A 19,502-nucleotide genomic window follows, 5' to 3' on the forward strand; every position below is an offset into this window, starting at 1 on the left:
GAGTTGTCGCCTGTCTCTGATGTTATTAAATCTGTATACTGAGCAAGCAGTAGAAGACACAAAGGAAAAATTTGGTGTAGGAATTAAAATCCTTAAAAAAAAACTAAAAACTTTGATGTTTGCCGACGACATTGTAATTATTTCAGAGACAGCAAAGGATCTGAACGAGTATTTGAACGGCATGGACAGTGTCTTGAAAGGCAAAACCAGGGTACTGGAATGTGGTCGAACTAAATCAGATGACACTTAAAGTAGTTGATGAGTTTTGCTCTTTGGGGAGAAAAATAACTGATGATGGTCGAAGTAGAGAGAATATAAAATGTAGACTGGCAATGGCAAGGAAAGAGTTCCTGAAGAATAGAAATATTTTACCGTCGAGTATAGATTTAAGTGTCAGGAAGACTTATGGACTGTAGCCATGTATGGATGTGAAACATGGACGATAAATAGTTTAGACAAGAAGAGAATAGAAGCTTTCGAAATATAGTGCTACAGAGTAATGCTGAAGATTAGATCGGTAGATAACGTAACTAATGATGAGGTACTGAATAGAATTCAGGAAAATCATAACTAGAAGAATGGATCAGTTGGTAGGACACTTTTTGAGGCATCCAGGGATCATCAATTTAGTATTGTAGTGAAGCGCGGAATGTAAATAACGTAGAGCGAGACCAAGGCATGAATACACTTAGTAGATTCAAAAGGATGTAGGTTGAAGTAGGTACTGGGAGATGAAGAAGCTAGCACAGGATAGAGTAGCATAGAGAGGTGCATCAAACCAGTTTCTGGACTGAAGGCCACAGCACAGTTCGGAATGTGAAATAGTGCTGAATGTAATTATTCCTAAGTTCAGTAACTTTGTTTCATTTAGTAATCTCTGGAAGCCACCTGAATGACACAATTTCACCAGTTAATGTTTCTTCTTTTTAGGATAAGAGCCACGATTGGCAACGTGCCGTAAAGAAAACAAATAGACCAGCAACGAAAAAATCAGCTAAGTAATAACTTACAATTTTAGGTGTGGTTGTCCGATTCGATACGACACACCTCAAAAAATGATCAATGTCTGGTTCGAAGACAGTTAGTTGAATATTTAGTACTGATGATGTGCATTACACACACTAACATTATTGTTCGTGTTCAATCACACACTACCGATAAGATATACCATGGTAGCAACTCCAGAATGTTACTGTATAGAAGATATAAAGACTTAAAAAAATACCCACACAGTTTAAAATTTTGTATGAGAAAAGCGAGCCAAGCTGATCACTTACAACTAGGGTTGCAAATTTACCGTAGCCTGCCGTAGACTACCCTAAGTATTCCTACAGTACGGTAGTTATCCTTGTAGTTTTGCTCAGTTAAGGTCTCACACCCATTAACTGTACATGGAGTGTGTTGCATACCGATCGAACGTCACCTCACACCATGTCTTTCTTTACATATCCGATCAGTGTCTGACTAAACACATCAAATAAGTTTTGTATCATCCCAGTTCTCAGAACGCCTGAAGATAGGCGTTGACTGTGGATACTGAATCACAGACACAGTCCCTTTGACTGTTCAGAGGTGTCACTAAATCCGTCTCGGTTCTAGGCACTTTAGTATGGAACCGCGTGATCGCTACGGTCGCAGGTTCGAATCCTGCCTTGGGCATGCATGTGTGTGATGTCCTTAGGTTAGTTCGTTTTAAGTAGTTCTAAGTTCTTGGGGACTGATGACCTTAGAAGTTAAGTCCCATTGTGCTCAGAGATATTTGAACCAAACCCGTCTAAAGATGTAAACAACGTGCTTGACCGGCGCCTATTCGACGAAAGGGTCCGACAGCCGATCAGTTCCACCCATTCCACCAGTAAGGACGTACACGGCTCATGTTGTATGTAGTTCAACCACGCTTCGACGGTCAATACCGCGGTTTGATCACGTCCGTATTGTTAATTTGTGCCAGGAAGGGCTCTCAACAAATGAAGTGCCCAGGCGTCTCAAAGTGAGCCAAAGTGATATTATTCGGATATGGAGGAGATGCAAAGGGACAGGAACTGTCGGTGACATGCCTCGCTCAGACCGCGCAAGGGCTGCTACTGTAGTGGATGACCGTTATCTACGGATTATGGCTCAGACAAACCATGACAGCAACACCACCATGTTGAATAACGCTTTTCGTGCAGCCACAGGACGTCATATTACGACTCCAACTGTGAGCAATAGGCTGTATGACGCACAACGTCACTCCCGACGACCACGGCGATGTCCTTCTTTGCAGCCACGACTCCACGCAGCGCGGTACAAATGGGCCCAGCAACGTGCAGAATGGACAGCTCAGATTTGACATCACGTTCTCTTCACCGATGATTGTCGCATATGCCATCAAACAGACAATCGTCGGACAGCTGTTTGGAGGCAACGCGGTCAGGCTGAACGCCTTAGAGACACTGTCCAGCGAGTGCAGCAAAGTGGAGGTTCCCTGCTGTTTTGGGGTGGCATTATGTGGGGCCGTCGTAAGCCGCTGGTGGTCATGGAAGGCGCCGTAACGGCTGTACTATTCGTGAATGCCATCCTCCGACCGATAATGCAACCATGTCAGCAGCCTATAGGGGAGGCATTCGTTTTCATGGATGACAATTCGCGCCTCCATCCTGCACATCTTTTAAAACTTCCTTCAACATAACGACATCACTCGACTAGAGTGGCCAGGGACGACGTGACCCACCAACCCCTCTGAGGGATCTACGCCGAGTCGCCGTTGAGGAGTGGGACAATCTGGACCAACAGTGCCTTGATGAACTTTTGGATAGTATGCCACGATGAATACAGGCATGCATCAGTGCAAGAGGACGTGCCGCTGGGTGTCAGAGGTACCGGTGCGTACAGCAGTCTGGACTAACACCTCTGAAGGTCTCGTTGCGTGGTGGTACAACATGCAATGTGTGGTTTTCATGAGCAATAAAAGTGGCGGAAATGATATTTGCGTTGATCTATATTCCAATTTTCTCTACAGCTTCCGAAACTCTCGGAACAGAGGTGACGCATAGCTCTTTTTGATGTGTGTAAATTCCTCTAAAAACTAGAAGCGGTGAACCGTCTAATAAATTGAGCGAGGATATATAAAGGGCTAGCTAACCTTCGTAACATTTTTGTTCTAGATCGTTACTTAAGAATAAACTGTATTTATGGCAAAACTGAAATTGTCAAAGTTTAATTTACGTATTTATTCTAAAATTATTGATTTATATCGTGAAACAAGGAAATGTTGTAGTAAATCTACATCTACGTCCATACTCCGCAAGCCATAGTACGATGCGTGCCGGACTGTATCTTGTACCACTACTAACGATTTCCTTTCCTGTTCACTCGAAATTAGAGCGAAGGAAAAGCGACTGCCTCTATACCTCCCTAATTTCTCGCATCTTATCTTCGTGGCGCTTACGCGCAACGCACGTTGGTGGCAGTGGAATCGTTGGGCAGTCAGCTTCAAACGCCGGTTCTCAAAATTTCTCAACGGTGTTCGTCGGGAAGAACGTCACCAACCCCCCAGGGATTCCTACTTGAGTTCTCTAAGCATCTCCGAACACTTACGCGTTGTTCGAAACTATAGTTAACAAATATAGCAGCCTGCCTCTGAATTGCTTTGATGTCTTTCCATCCGACCTGATGGGGATCCCAAAGACTCGAGCAGTGTTCAAAAACCGGTCCCACCAGCGTTCTGTATGCAGTCTCCTTTACAGGTGAAACACTCTTTCCCAAAATCTCTAAAATCTTCCCAATAAATCGAAGTCAACCGTTCGCCTTTCCTACCACAGTTCGTAAAATGTTCGTTCCACCTCATATCGCTTTGCAACATCACGCCCAGATATTTAAAAAAAATGACTGTTTCAACCAGGACACCGGTAATACTGTAACTTAACATTACAGGTTTGTTCTTCCTACTCATCCGCATTAACTGACATTTCTCCTCATATAGAGCTAGCTGCCACGTATCACTCTACCTTAAATTTTGTCCAAGTCGTCTTGTATCTTTCTATAGTCACGCAACTTCGACAACTTGCCGCACACCACAGCTTCATCAGCAAACAACCGCAGATTGCTGACCATCTACTTCGCCTAATCATTTATGTGTATAGAGAACAACGGCGGTCCTGTCACACCTCCCTGGGCAACTCTTGACGATACCGTTGTCTCTATCGAACATTCGCCGTCGATGGCAACGCACTGGTTTCTATTAATTAAGAAGCCGTCGAGCCACTCACAGATCTATTAACTTATTCCATGTGCTCGTACTTTCTTCAACAGCCTGCAATTGGCACCGCGTAGAATGCTTTCCGGAAATCTAGAAATATGGGACCTGACTGTTGTGGTTCATCCATAGTTCGCAGTATTTCATATGAGAAAAGGGAAAGCTGAGTTTTCCACAAGCGATGCTTTCTAAAACCATGCAGATTCGTGGACATAAGCTTCTCTGTCTCAAGAAAGTTCATTATACTCGAACTGAGAATTTGTTCAAGGATTCTTCAGGAAACCGAAGTTAGGGATATTCGTCTGTATTTTTGCGGGTCCGTTCTGTTACCCTTCTCATTTACAGCAATCGACTGCACTTTTTCCAGTCACTTGGGACTTTTGAAAATCCAAGCCAGGAAAGGGGCCAATGTCGTACATTTTGTAAACTCGAATTGGGCTACCATGCGGACCTAGTGATTTATTTGCTTTCAAATCTTTAGTTGTTTCTCTACATCAGGGATGCTTATTACTATGTCGTCCGTACGGGAGTCTGTTTGATGGTGAAATGATGTACGATTCGCATGTGTGAACGATTTCTTGAACGTGAAATTTAGAACTTCGGTTTTCGTTTTGCTATCTTCAACTGCCACACAAGACTGATTAACAGAGGACTCGTTGGAAGCCTTAGAATGGCTTAGCGATTTTACGTAAGACAAGAATTTTCTCGGGTTCTCTGCGAGATCTTTTGTTAAGGTATGATGGTGATAGTTGCTGTATGCTTCGCTCACAGATATGTTCACAGTGGCTCTGAGCACTATGGGACTTAACTGCTCAGGTCATCAGCCCCCTAGAACATAGAACTACTTAAACCTAACTAACCTAAGGACATCACACACATCCATGCCCGGCTGTTTACAGTGACACAAATCTCTACTAACCTTTGCTCGTCGTCAATTGTGCGTTCTCTTTTGAACCGAGAGTGCAACAGCCTCTGCTTCCTCAGCATCTTCCGAATTTCGTTATTAAATCATGGTGGGTCTTTTTCATCATTTATCCATTTACTAAACATATAACTCTGAAACTGCGATTTACAATCTGCTTAAACTTTGCCCATAATTCCTCTATGGCCATCTTACTGGAACTAAGTTATGTGAAATAACTATCTAAGTGAGTTACTGACATCTACTTATCTGCTCTATATAGCACGAACACTCCCCTGGCCTTGTTGAATAATTTATTAACTTCAAAAACCATAGTTGCTTTTATGAGATCAATATAGCTAACAGTTATTCATAAACAACATACTAACTGTACTTGCATTAAAAGTAGCTGGCTAAATAGTTCAAATGGCTCTGAGCACTATGGGACTTAACATCGATGGTCATCAGTCCCCTAGAACTTAGAACTACTTGAAACTAACAACACCCAGCCATCACGAGACAGAGAAAATCCCTGACGCCGCCGGGAAGCGAGAACGCTACCGAACGACTACGAGATGGGGACTAAAAGTAGCTGCTTTGGTTACACAGAAGCGCAAGATTCACGCAATCAGCTAATTTTCATTACCTGTAAAATGCAGTTTATATTTTGTATTGGTCTAAAGCACACAAAGGACTAGCACTGAATGATATGTGGTTTCAATTATATGCGAACTGAAAACTAAAGAAGTAAGGAAACAAATAAAAGTTGTCGACTCTCATTTTCTCTCTTTCACTGTCACTTATGTTTCTTTCCCTACCAATTCTAACAATACTAACGGTAATCTTACAATTCATTACGTTATTTATGTAGTTTACCGACGCACGGTCTCAGGCCCCTTCCTACGTTCGCGCCGCTTCCACCGTCGGAGGTTCGAGTCCTCCCTCGGGCATGGTTGTGTGTGTTGTCCTTAGAGTAGGTTAGTTTAACTTAGATTAAGTAATGTGTAAGCCTAGGGACCGTTGACCGCAGCAGTTTAGTCCCATAGGAATTTACCACAAATTTCCAAATGTAGTCTATCAAAACTACCGAACCGAAGTTTTGGTAGAGTATAACTCTACATTCAGGCAATCGCTATAAATTAATGATGTCGTCTTGCTATCCGAAAAACTATATATTTTATACTCTGGAAATATACTATAATAGAACGCCAAATGTAGCTCCTATCAATAATTCCGTTTGTCTCTATGTCATCGGACAACTTTTCCAAGCCAAGTTACAGTAACATCATGCCATCATGGTGGTCAGAACGAAACAAATCGAGAGTGATTAGTGATTTCCAAAATGAGATTTTCACTCTGCGGCGTAGTGTGCGCTGATATGAAACTTCCTGGCAGATTAAAACTGTGTGCCCGACTGAGATTCGGACTCGGGACCTTTTCCCACGAAAGTTCTGCAAGGTTCGCAGGAGAGCTTCTGCAAAGTTTGGGAGGTAGGAGACGAGATACTGGCAGAAGTAAAGCTGTGAGGACCGGGCGTTAGTCGTACTTCGGTAGCTCAGAAGTTAGGGCACTTGTCCGCGAAAGGCAAAGGTCCCGAGTTCGAGTCTCGGTCGGGCACACAGTTTTAATCTGCCAGGAAGTTTCATATTCGAAACTGTTTAATATATCGTAAGTCTGATCTCAGCCTTACTCTTAGTCTTGCTGACATTATGTTTTCTTTTAAATCACCGGTTTAGATTCAATGTGAATCATCCTCATTACTGAGAGAACCGGTGATAAGAGTAACCTATCCAGCTATCAGCAAATTTACATGACACGTCACATAATAAAACAGTAGCTAAATTAAAGGGTCACTTCTTTGAAATCGCTGCATTTTCTCCTAGTGCGACGCAGAATATCGAAATATGGCTCGAATGCGCCTACAACCTTCCTCTGTAATGCAGCAAAAGCATGACGACCTGCTGCATAGCCCTCCGGCTCGGCGATACTTCACACAACAAGGTGTCGTCAACAAGAGTGAAAAACTCAGAGTTCATAAGAACATGAGGTGTAAGGTGGGTTAACTTCACCACAAATCTGCCCAACGTTACCGTCGATGTGTCACACCATGGGAATCCCACATACATCACCTCACCCACGTATCATCCCCTCTTTTGGTGATTTTGCTACAGTGGTCAGAACTGCGCTTCCCAGTCTTGAAATCACGCTGTTTCCTTATGGGTCACCGAGGATAACATTTCGGACATACCTCTGGTAAGAATCAACATAAAATGGCCGATGTTATATAGAGTGTTAGCGATACCACCCTTTTCCTTGGGGCGTTCATCCATATAGTTCGCCATAATAAGCGACGCTGTGGAGCGGAAAGTGCAACAGGACGACGTTGTTTACAACCTTTGATACTGTTGACATCCCCGAAAGATTCAATGCTTCCCTCATCCATTTGTAGTGTAGCTCTGGTTTAAACTGTGGAATCACTAAGCCGTTCAAAATTTGAACCTGATCTGGAGCAGAAAAGGGTATTTATGCTTTTTCCTCCGTCCTCTTTCTCGATTCCTTGTGGCATTTGTGAGAGGTGAGGAAGCGGGGAGGGGAATAGCTGATATTGACATGCACGTGAATGAAATGCCAAATGGACCCGCTACAACTACAGCTCCACAGGTTGGCAACAAAACTTGGTGACACCCACACACCTTCGATGGGTATTTGAAAAAATGTTTCCGTACAGAGACATGCATTCACTGACGACTAGGCACTGGTGATACGGATAACCATTCTGACATCCCACAGATTTCTCACTGGAATAGAGACACTGAACTGAGGTGGCCTAAAGGGTTACTCTCCCGCCGGTACCTAACAATCCTGCACAGGGATATTTTAAAGTGCGAATCAAATTCAAATGGTTCAAATGGCTCTGACCACCGTGGGACTTAACATCTGAGCTCATCAGTCCCCTAGAACATAGAACTACTTAAACCTAACTAACCTAAAGACATCACACACAACCATGCCCGAGGCAGGATTCGAACCTGCGACCGCAGCGGTCGGGCGGTTCCAGACTGAAGCGCCTAGAAGCACTCGGCCGCATCGGCCGCCAAAGTTCGAATCAAAAGAGTTTGGATGGCTACGAGGATGACGGTCAGGTGAGGGTCTAGAGCCTTTGCCGATTAATTCACAGGCATGTCCGTGTCGAATGCCCCCCCCCCCCCTGTTCACGGCATTGTTGTCACATGGCACACGACGACGCGTGCAAACTGTCGTTTTCGACCGCGAAATGCGGAAGTGAACGCCCATTAACCACTCTTACACTTCACATAAATTTTCGAACGCTGGCATTTTTTTCGCTACTGTCGACTCTTTCGTATCGGAAGCGCCGGCTATCCCGGGAGTAGCGTCTCAAATATTGTCGACGCCCTTTTGCCACTGTGGATGTCAGAATTCTGAGCTCCCTAACAATGGCTGAAATGGAGAGTTCCATGTGCCTAGCTATCACTCCGCATTCAAAGTCTGTTAATGAAATCGTTTCACATGAATCATCTGAGTACAAATGACAGCTCCGCCAGTGCACTGCCGTTTTATACCTTGTGTACGCGATAGTACCGCTATCTGTATAAATGCAGGTAACCATACCGTGACTTTTTCTTACCTCAGTGTACTGAAAACAGTTTTTTGAAATGCAACTGATAGTCGTTGCCGCTGTCACAAGCTTTTAGGCTTAACGAGGTGGATACAGTTGGACTCACGAAATCAGAGAGGGCCCTGTTGTCGTCTCTGGTGAGGTCGGAGTGGCTGGCGGCCCTGAGGAAGGCCGCTACGGCGGAATCGTTGGCTCCCTGCGTCTGGAAGCCGAGGGCCGCCGCCAGACGGTAAGCTTTCTCTCGGGGGTTGGCCTCTACGCCCCAGACGGCGTTCGCTTCGCCACTCTCCATGACCACTCCCCGGAACAGACCTGTAAAACAAACAGTGTCTCAATTAGTACGAATAATCACATTGGACAAGAAAATAGTCTCGCCCAAAAGACATCACGCTAATACCGTGTGTCACCATCTAAAGCCTTGATAATTCTGCGTGGAAGGGTGTCAACGACTTTCATCATGCGTTATTCCATGTCCACCTCAAGTTACACATTCTCATTGATGATTAGATTCTGTAGAGCTACCAGATATCGGGGAACATGACTGCAACGTTTCACCCGCTGTTCCAAACAGTAATCGACATTTTCTATGAGGTTCAGATCACGTAATTTAGCTGGCCAGTCCGCACTGAATCTGTCACGGGCTAATGATGAGGGGTGGTGAGCCGGACATCTGGACAGCCTCGATGTGATTTTTAGGCGATTTTCCACTTTCAATTAGCTACATGCTGGGCTGGGTCCTACTTTCGACCTTGGCAACGTTTTACATCAGGATCACATTTGAGATTTCCTCTAGACATAGACAGCTCGGGTACACAGATTCATCCTGTAGGAACGCAGATTCTCTAGAGAACTTCCTCGTTCCTTGTCTTATAAGTCCACCTAATTTTCAAAATTCTTTTGTATCACCACATCCCGAGTGCTTCGAAACTCTTCTTTTCCGATTTTCCCACAGTCCAAGTTTCACTACCCTGCAATTCTGTGCTCCAATAGTACATTATCAGTACTTTCTTTCTCCAATTAAGCCCTATGTTTGATACTAGTAGACATCTCTTGGTCAATAATGTCATTTTTGACAGTGATAGTCTGCTTTTTATATTCCCCTTGCTCCGTCTGTCATAGGTTATTTTGCTGTCTAAGTAACAGAATACCTTAACTTCATCTTCTTCGTGAACACAGAGCTTGGTGTGAAGTTTCTCGCTGCTCTCACATGTTTCTCATTACTTTTGTTTTCTTTCTATTTACTATCAATCCGTATTCTACACCCATTGGAATGTTCAGTCCATTCAACGAGCCCTGTAAATCTTCTTCGCACACAAACGGATGTGAAACCATACGTTGTGTACACAGGACCATATTCTCCACTCATAAGCCTATCAACAGCAGAGGTCATCAGGGCGGGCAGCTGTACCGAACAGAATGCTCATGTGACATGTGAACACCGCACCTGACTAACACCACGCTGCCACACATACCGTCGTAAATAACAACATGCACTGCATTACATGTCCTCGGAATATCATCCACATCGTAGAGCTGTGTTCCTTCTACGTTTCGATCAGTTTCCAATTCCTCATCTTCAGGTGAAGTGTCGTAATCATGTAAAATTCGTTCCTTTGCAGCAGCTGGGCCATAGACTCGTCTGCCAAGGGCTCAATGTACAGGCGAGTCACGTGTTCCCGCCGAACAGATGTTGCCTTCGGTAGTAGACGTGGAGGAAGTTCCGGGTGCTGCTTGTCTGTGCCACTAGCCGCCGCCGCCGCCGCTTTCACATCAGGGCGTTACTGCTGTGTTTTTACTAATGCCACCTCTCAAGAGGAACCCAGTTGGTAATCGCTGTCCCACTTGACGAGATCGTCGTGTACTCATATTTGCACTGTGTCTTTTATAACTGATTTCCAGGACCCACTGGTACAGCGCAGCAGCTCTGTTTCAAAAGAAACGTGCGGCCTTCTTTCATCCTGTGATCTGCCACTGCCGACTTGTCGGTTTAGCCGAGTTGGACGCTCCTCACGTGTTCTGAACAACGCTGCGAGATACATCTTGGTGTCTGGCCGATCTACTACCTGCCGTGCTCGCAACTGGTGCTCCAGACGCCAGGTGCCTATAACTCTTAGTTGGGCTTTGACTGACTTCTACTCACATTTGGCGTCATACGGGTACGGCTAGAACATTACTAGAGTGTCACGTCGACAGTGACACGGTGAAATTGTTTCAGTCTGTGCTCACCGCCACCTACTTTCAATGTAATGGAAACTTCTCTGAACAGATGGACAGAGTAACCATGGATCTCCTCTCGTGCCAGCTATTGCCAAACCTATATATGGAACACTTCCGTGAAATAACTCTCTGAACTACGTGCCTGAAATCAAAGGCATTCTACAGATGTGGGGACCAAACATCCGTGGTTCGGCTGCATGGAGAAGAGAACCTACAAAAATTCCTACACCATTCCAATAACATACAGTTTGAGGTTCCCAGTCGACGCAGAAGAAAACCGATGCAAATAGTTCGTAGATTTTCTGTAATGAAGAACCATGACAGCATATTCGGACATTCCATCTAAAAGAAAAAGACACCATCGATTACTACCTAAACGCCACTACTTGCCACCATCCAGCACAATGCTAATCTGCACTCACCACCCTGGCACACAGATCGTGAGCCATATGCATGAAGGAAAAGTCCGCCTAGCGAGTTACAGCATCTGCACGAAACCTTTCTCAAGAACGGCTGCTCAAATGTGTGTGTAATGAAGAAAGAAAACAGTTCAGAAGGAGAAATCAAGCGCCTGGCGTTTCTTCTGTACACAGGGCCGCCCACAGCCAAGATAGCCAGCATAATGGAGAAGCACAACATAAAAACCATTTTATGCTCAATTGCTGAAATCAAAACATTAGGGCTACGAGCGTCTACAGAATCATTTGCTTCTGTGGAATGAAGAACATCCATCGCCCAGCGACGCATTTCGCACCGTTGTTCTGGACATACGAGGAGCGTTTGCTCGGCCAGAACAACATATCTTCAGCTTTAACGAAGGACACATATTTGCTTTTAAAGAGACAAAAGTACCGGGCTGAGATCCAGTGGGTTTGTCGTCAAGATATCTCACCGTCTTCGGTCAGTTTAACTGCCCTCTGTAGTTAAATAGAGAGTGAATGGATCAACGATGAACTGTATCGGGTGTCACGGGAAGACCACCACGAAGAAATGCAACGAACAAAAATGAGATTAACAAAAAAAGTAAGCAAGCAGACACTGGAAATGCCAGCACACGACGATTTTGCCAGCTGAGATTGCCAACTAAGCTCCGCGTGGGTAGCGGCGTCAGCCTATACGAGTCAGGAGCGTTGTGTAAGAGTGGTGGAGGCAGCACACGGAATAGGCAGGCGACAGTTGGGGACTCGACATACCGACCCCGCTGCTACCCACCGCCCCTTCTCCATGTCCCCACGACAGGCAGCGACATATCTTCTAGGTGCATGCGATTGGCTCACACATTGACATATTGGGCCCTCGGCATGAGAGTCTGCTGACCAGAGGCTATAAAGGTGAGAACGTTACAGAACCCCGCAACGAATCCCTCTCCTATGCCAAACTCTTCGTCCCACAGCAGCCCTTGCAACTTACGTCCAACCTCTGCCTTGCACTGCAGAATTTGCCCTCTACAGCTCCTCTAGTAGCATGGAAGACATTCAATAATGTCTTATCAGGTGTCCTTATCATCATATCCGTTCTCCATGTCAATGTTTTCCACATGTTCCTTTCCTCTACCATTCTGCGCAGAACCTCCTCATTCCTTATCTTATCAGTGCACATAATTTTCAACGTTCTTCTATAGCATCACATCTCAAACGCTTCGATTGCCTTTTGTTCTGGTTTTCCCACAGTCCATGTTTCACTGCTACACAATTCTGTACTCCTGACGTACATTCTCAAAAATTTCTTCCTCAAATTAAGGCCTGTGTTTGGTGCTAGTGGACTTCTCTTGGCCAGGAATGCCCTTTTAGCCAGTGCTAGCATGCTTGTGATCTCCTCCTTCCTCCGTCCGCTATTAGTTATTGTGCTGCCTTGGTAGTAGAATTGGCTAATTTCATATACTTCATGACCATTAATAGTGATGTTCAGTTTCTCGCTGTTCACATTTCTACTACTTCTCATTACCTTCGAAGTTCTACGATTTACTCTCAGTTCATATTGTGTACTCATTAGATTGTTCATTCCATTCAGCAGATCATGCAATTCTTTTTCACGTCATCAGCAAATCGTATAACTGATCAGAATAAGATTTTCACTCTGCAGCGGAATGTGCACTGATATGAAACTTCCTGTCAAATTAAAACTGCGTGCCGGAGCGAGACTCGACCTTGGGACCTTGCCTTTTGCGTCATGTACTCTGTTGGTAGAGCTCTTGCCTGCAAAAAGAAACAGTTCCGAGTTCGACCCTCGGTCCGGCACACAGCTTTAATCTGCCAGGAAGATTCGTATCAGTTATATTCTTTCACCTAGAATATTGATTCCACTCCTGAATCTTTCTTTTATTTCCATCATTGCTTCTTCCATGTACAGATTGAATAGTAGGGTCTAAAGACTAAGTACCTGTTTTACACGCTTTTGAAAACGAGCACCTCGTTCTTGGTCGTCCACTCATTATTCCCTGTTGTCCCTTTCCATATTGCATATTACCCGTTTCTCTGTCTACAACTTACCCCAATTTTCTCAGAAGTTCGAACATCTTGCACCGTTTTACATTGTCGAATGCTTGTTTGAGTCGACAATTCCTATAAAAGTATGTTCATTTTTCTTTAGTCTTGCTTCTGCTATCAACCATATCGTCAGAACTATCTCTCTGGTGTCGTTACCTTTACTAAAGCCAAACTGATCGTCATCCAACACATCCTCAATTTTCTTTCCTGACCTCTGTAAATTATTCTTGTCAGCAACTTGGATGCGTGAGGTCTTAAGTTGATTTGGCGGTAATTCTCTCGCTTATCGGCTCTTGCAGTCTTCGGAATTTTATGGATGATATTTTCACGAAAGTCAGATGGTATGTCGCCAGACTCAAATTCTACACACCAACGTGAGTAGTCGTTTTGTTGCCACTTTCCCGAATTATTTTAGAAATTGTGATGGAATATTGTCTATCCTTTGCGCCTTATTTGTTCTTAAGTCCCCAAAAGCTCTCTTAGATTGTCGATTTCTGTTTCTTCTTCTATCACAGCAGACAAACCTGCCCGCTCTAGAGGCTTTCAATGTAATCTTTCCACCTATCCGCCCTCTCCTCTGCTTTTAGTCGTCAAATTCCCATTGCACTCCTTATGTTACCATCGTTGCTTTTAATTTCACCAAATGTTTCCTATTTGCTGAATCAGCCCTTCTAACAATCATTTCTTTTTCGGCTTCTTCACATTTTTCAGGTAGCTATTTTGTCTTCTCTTCCTTGCACCTCCTATTTATTTCATTCCTTAGCGACTTGAATTTTTTTTGTATTCCTGAGCTTTGCTGAACGTTTTTGTACTTTCTTCTTTCATCGAGCAATTGAAGTATTTCTTCTGTTGCCCGTGGCTTCTTCGCAGTTACCTTCTTTGTACCTATGTTTTTCTTTCCAATTTCTGTGATTGCCCATTAACTGGTTTATTCTCTACTGCTGTAACTACAGCTTTAGAGAACTTCAAGTATATCTTGTCATTCCTTAGTGCATCCGTATCCTTCTTTGCGTATTGATTCTTCATGACTAATCTCTTTAACTTCAGCCTACTCTTCATCATTACTACATTTATCTGCTCCTGCGTGCGCCTTACAACTCAGTATTTGATATTTAAAAAAAATAATAAATTCAAATGGCTCTGTGCACTATGCCATTTAACTTCTGACGTCATCAGTCGCCTAGAACTTAGAACTAATTAAACCTAACTAACCTAAGGACATCACACGCATCCATGCCCGAGGCAGGATTCGAACCTGCGACCGTAGTGGTCATCTGGTTCCAGACTGCAGCGCTTAGAACCGCACGGCCACTCCGGCCGGCTATTTGATTTCAGAATCTCTGTCTGACCATGATGTAATCTAATTCAAATCTTCTCGTATCACCCGGCCTCTTCAAAGTATTGTTCCCCCTTTTGTGATTCTTGAGCAGATTATTCGCTACTGCTGAAATTTATTGCAGAACTCAACTAGTCATTCTCATCTCTCATTCGCCGGCCGGAGTGGCCGAGTGGTTCTAGGCGCTACAGTCTAGAACCGGGTGACCGCTATGATCGCAGATTCGAATTCTGCCTCGGACATGGATTTGTATGATGTCCTTATGTTAGTTAGGTTTAAGTAGTTCTAAGTTGTAGGGGACTGATGACCTCAGATGTTAAGTCCCATACTGCTCAGAGCCATTTTTTTCATCTCTGATTCCTTGTCCCAAGCATTTATTCTCCTGTGACCTTTTGTTCTACTCCTTCTCGTACGTTTGCACTCCAGTCTCCCATGAGTATTAGATTTTCATCTCCATTTACATACTATATTACCCTTTCTATATCCTCATATACTTTCCCTGTCTTCTCTACTTCAGCTTGTGACATCGGCATGTATACTTGAACTATAATTGTATCGGTGTTGGTTCGCTGTTGATTCTGACAATAACAAGACTATCAGTGAAGTGTTCACAATAACTTACTCTCTGCCCTACGTTCCTATTCATAACGGATCCTACTTCAGTTATACGATTTTCTGCTGATGTTAAAGTTACCCTATACTCATCTGATCAGAAATCCTTGTCTTCTTTGCATTTCACTTCACTGACCCCCACTATATCTAGATCGAGCCGTTGCATTTCGGTTTTCAGATTTTCTAGCTTCCCTGCCGCTTTGAGCTTCTGACATTGCACTCCCCGACTCGCAGAAATTTACCCTCTCTTTGCGTATTCATGCTTTTTCTCATAGTCACGTCTGGCTTGACAGTCCCCTCCCAGCCACGCGTATGGGAGACTATTCCTGAATCTTTTGCCAATGGTGAGATCATAATGACACTTTTTCAACTTCAAGCCACTTGTCCTATGGATACACGTTTTATGTCTTTAATGCATTGGTTTCCATTGTCTTCTACGTCTTCATGCCTTTGATCATTGCTAATTCTTCCGCCTTTAGGGACAGTTTCCCACCCCATGGACCCCTGGATATCTAGCCACTTCCCCTCCCTCTTTGACAAGGCCGTTGACAGAATGAGGGTGACTTCTTATAGGAGAAGTCTTGGGCCACCATTGCTGATTATTAACCACAATTTAAACGGTGGCGGGTTTCCAACCAGGGACCGAGGACGTTTTGGAATATTAATGAAAGACGCTACTTATAGAACACGGGTACACCTAATGTCAAACAGCAATACTACAAATGCTAAAATATGGATCATGTAGCCAAGGCATACAGGGCACAGCCGCGTGTTTGAGATGTGCTAATGCTCTTTATAGACGCGACTGTGACAAGTCGCAAAGTGCAGTTGCCACGTAAGTGAACAGGGTCGGTCCTTATGCCGCAAATACAGCTATCACATAGAACCAGCAAATCTAACAAAAGACATTATATGTAAGGAAAATAAATTAGAGGAAAAATCAAATTTAGAAATAAGATAAGCAAATTAAGCACCTAAAAGAACAACAGTAATTGTTCAAAATTTCAAATAATGAGATAAAGCAGTCATATCAAGGCAGCAGATGAGGGCCGCCACACGCAAAGAGGCGGTTCAAGTTGACACAGTGGCAGTCCCGCCGCCCCTTCTAAGGGGGGGAAGCGGGCTGCGCCACCACGAAGAAGACGACGGTGGTTTCCGTTGAAAGTTGCGGAAAGTGACCGACAACGCGGTTGCCGAGCTCAAATCCACCATGGTGGAGGAGAGGGCGACCCTGAAAACGGAGCTGGACGAGGCACGCTGGTAGGCGCTGCACGTGACTCCTGACCCGCGAGTCAAGCGCAACACGAGAAGATGCGCCGACCCACGCCAGTACGGGGGTGGACTCGGAAACCCAGACGGTCGTCTCGCTGGACGATACGTAAACGCAGGCGGTCGAGGAGGCGGCCATGGAGATGGGGACTACTGCTCAAGGGAAGCTGACTGCCTCCTCGGCACTTGCTGAAAGCCGGGAGGCTGAGGAGTTGACCGTGGATACAGAGAGGACCAAGAAAGAAGGAGACGATCTGTCCTTTGGAGTTCCTGCCCATCCCTCGCAAGAATAACGTGAGGGAGGTACTCACCAAGATCGCCGAACCTCTCGGAGATGGCACCTAGACCCACCATGATTTTACTTTACCCTTACGCAGTTAGATATCCCTCCTCTCCCATACGTACCACGTGACTTCAGTTGGGTGTGCGAACCGCTGAACTGGAAATTCAAGGAAAAGGAGTTTGTCCGGCGGGCAGATGTGGAGCTTATAAACTCCTACCCCATCATCACCAACAAGAAGTGTTGGTACATCACGGAAGAAGCCGTCGCGTATGTGGGCGATAATCTGCGGCCAGCGGACTCCTCCCATCTTACCGAAGTGAAGTTCGAACCACCAAAAAAAGAGAAGGTAGATGATTCCCACGATGCCCAACGCTTTTGACGCTCGCTAGCTTTCTAGCAGTATTTGTTTTCATTTGTTTCAGGTAACATAGAGGACAATTCTGTTATGGCAGCATGTAATAAACCATCAAGCTAGGAATGAGGAGGAACAGCACCCATAAGTGCTTAGACTCTTGCACCTAGAACCAAGTACATGATCCTGTCCGTCAGCCACCAGCAACCACGACCCTAAACAATTTTTCTGAAGGTAACAAACGGGAAACTCTTCACAACGCTGAGCCAGCACGTGGCTGATAGCTAGAGAAAATTGTATCAACGAAATTCGTATCAACGAAATTCGCTGAGAAAGTCTGCATTCTCATGTAACAGTCGGACCCGTCATGACAACCTCACGAAAGCCAAGCACTTGATATCCAACTTCGAAGACACCTTGGCCATCCCAAATGATCTCAACGTTTATTAATCCTTGGTTCTTGATACCTTTGAGCTCACCACTCAGCAGTTCCATTGACCCTGTTTCCATCTTCGCATTTTCAGGCAACCCATTTCTCTTACCAATACAGCGAAACAACCTCAAAACTAAGGTAAAAAAATTTAACTCATTGATTGGTGACTCCATGGAGTGTTCTGTGCACCACGACCAAATAGTGGATAGGATTTGAAGGAGAATCAGCTTTGGCCTTTTTTTGTTTTATTATCCGCAAAATCGATTTTCGGTCACTTAGTGACCATCCTCAGTGCTGTAATATACAATTAAAATTGGAAGGCACTGGTATCAACAAGCTTAGAGCGATCACATAAACTCGCTCACATGTGATTGCTCTAAGCTTGTTGATACCCGTGCCTTCCAATTTTGATTGTGTATTACAGCACTGAAGATGGTCACTAAGTGACCGAAAATCGATTTTGCGGATAATAAAACAAAAAAAGGCCAATACTGGTTCTCCTTCAAAATGTAACTCGAAATCAAGCTCTCCTTAATTTCACTGTAGTTGCTAACATATTTAGATACGAAGCTTTCGTAACACATGTGAAATCCGAGGTCAGATCAATCTAGTATCGGCAGGCAAAATGTGGATTTATAAACTTTGTACGATGAAAACCCATAGTTCCTCAGACCAATTTTCCATTGTTCAAACAATTTTTCTACGGCGAAATCACTAAAAATGTATCTAAAACCACACGATCATACTCTTTGCAATGAAAGAACGCAGGAAAAGAACTACGTGATCGATTACGAAGGTGAGAGCTAATTCCGCAAGTATCAACCCATAATTGGGTTTCATCCATAACAACAGCAGGTCTGTAACAATATGTTGAGTTCTTAAAGCAACTACCAACGTGCAATAGACCATAGACCAATGGATGAGATGGATGAGATGTTAATGAAATCAGCGAGAGACACATGCACGAAAATGTTTTTACTATAAGTAATCTTCTGGCTCCAAGTAATGTGAAAGAGTTGTCATGTTTTCTGTGAAAAATAAATTATTAAATTCCACATTTTCTGTCCCAATAACGGGATGTGGAAAAATGGAGTAAAAAATCTGCGGTGCGACACATGTCACAAAGGACTCCTTATTGAAAACAATCAAAAGCAAATGCACAAAAATGTATTTGCTAAATGATGCCCTGGCGATTACTTACGACATAAAAGAATTTCACTGTTTCCTGTGTGGTACAAGATTTCATTTACTTATGGGTCGTAATTGGTTTCGGGCAATATGTGTTGTCCCACATGCCATATGATACAGAGAGTACTTTCGACAGGTGGGAGGCACTTTTATTTGTGATGGATGTCGACAGTGAAGCTCACCACAGACATGACTCACCTTTGGCTGCCGGAGAGAAGAACAAGTGCGACGTCGAGGAACCGCCTGCGCTCTCCCCAAAGATGGTGACCTTGCTCGGGTCTCCACCGAAGGCGGCGATGTTGCGTTGCACCCACTGCAGCGCGAACACCTGGTCCTTGAGGCCCGCGTTGCCAGGTATGTCGTCATTCTGAAGGCTCAGGAAACCTAGCACATACCACAGCGTCCGAATGGATGAACATCATTCATTGTGACAAAGGGTTTGTTGTTTGAACAAGTGGTACTATGGTAATTTCTTACTACATCTGTGCTTACAACACATGAGCAATCTAGAAAATAGCTTCTACTTTCTGGTCGGGTGGGAATTAGTGGGC

At 44.3% G+C, this 19,502-nt stretch overlaps 1 protein-coding gene across 1 annotated transcript in view; it reads right to left on the minus strand.

The window, feature by feature from the left end:
• The window catches only part of LOC126281767 (acetylcholinesterase-like), a 100,471-nt gene that overhangs the window by 40,120 nt on the left and 40,849 nt on the right, over positions 1 to 19,502 (minus strand). The window contains exons 4-5 of the mRNA XM_049980965.1: positions 19,150 to 19,335; positions 8,882 to 9,087 (exon numbers count right to left, since the gene is read on the minus strand). Coding sequence (XP_049836922.1) covers positions 8,882 to 9,087; positions 19,150 to 19,335 — 392 coding nt within the window. The remainder of the gene's footprint in view (positions 1 to 8,881; positions 9,088 to 19,149; positions 19,336 to 19,502) is intronic.

This window comes from Schistocerca gregaria, chromosome 7 (assembly GCF_023897955.1).
Source record: "Schistocerca gregaria isolate iqSchGreg1 chromosome 7, iqSchGreg1.2, whole genome shotgun sequence".
In the NCBI taxonomy this organism is placed as follows: domain Eukaryota; kingdom Metazoa; phylum Arthropoda; class Insecta; order Orthoptera; family Acrididae; genus Schistocerca; species Schistocerca gregaria.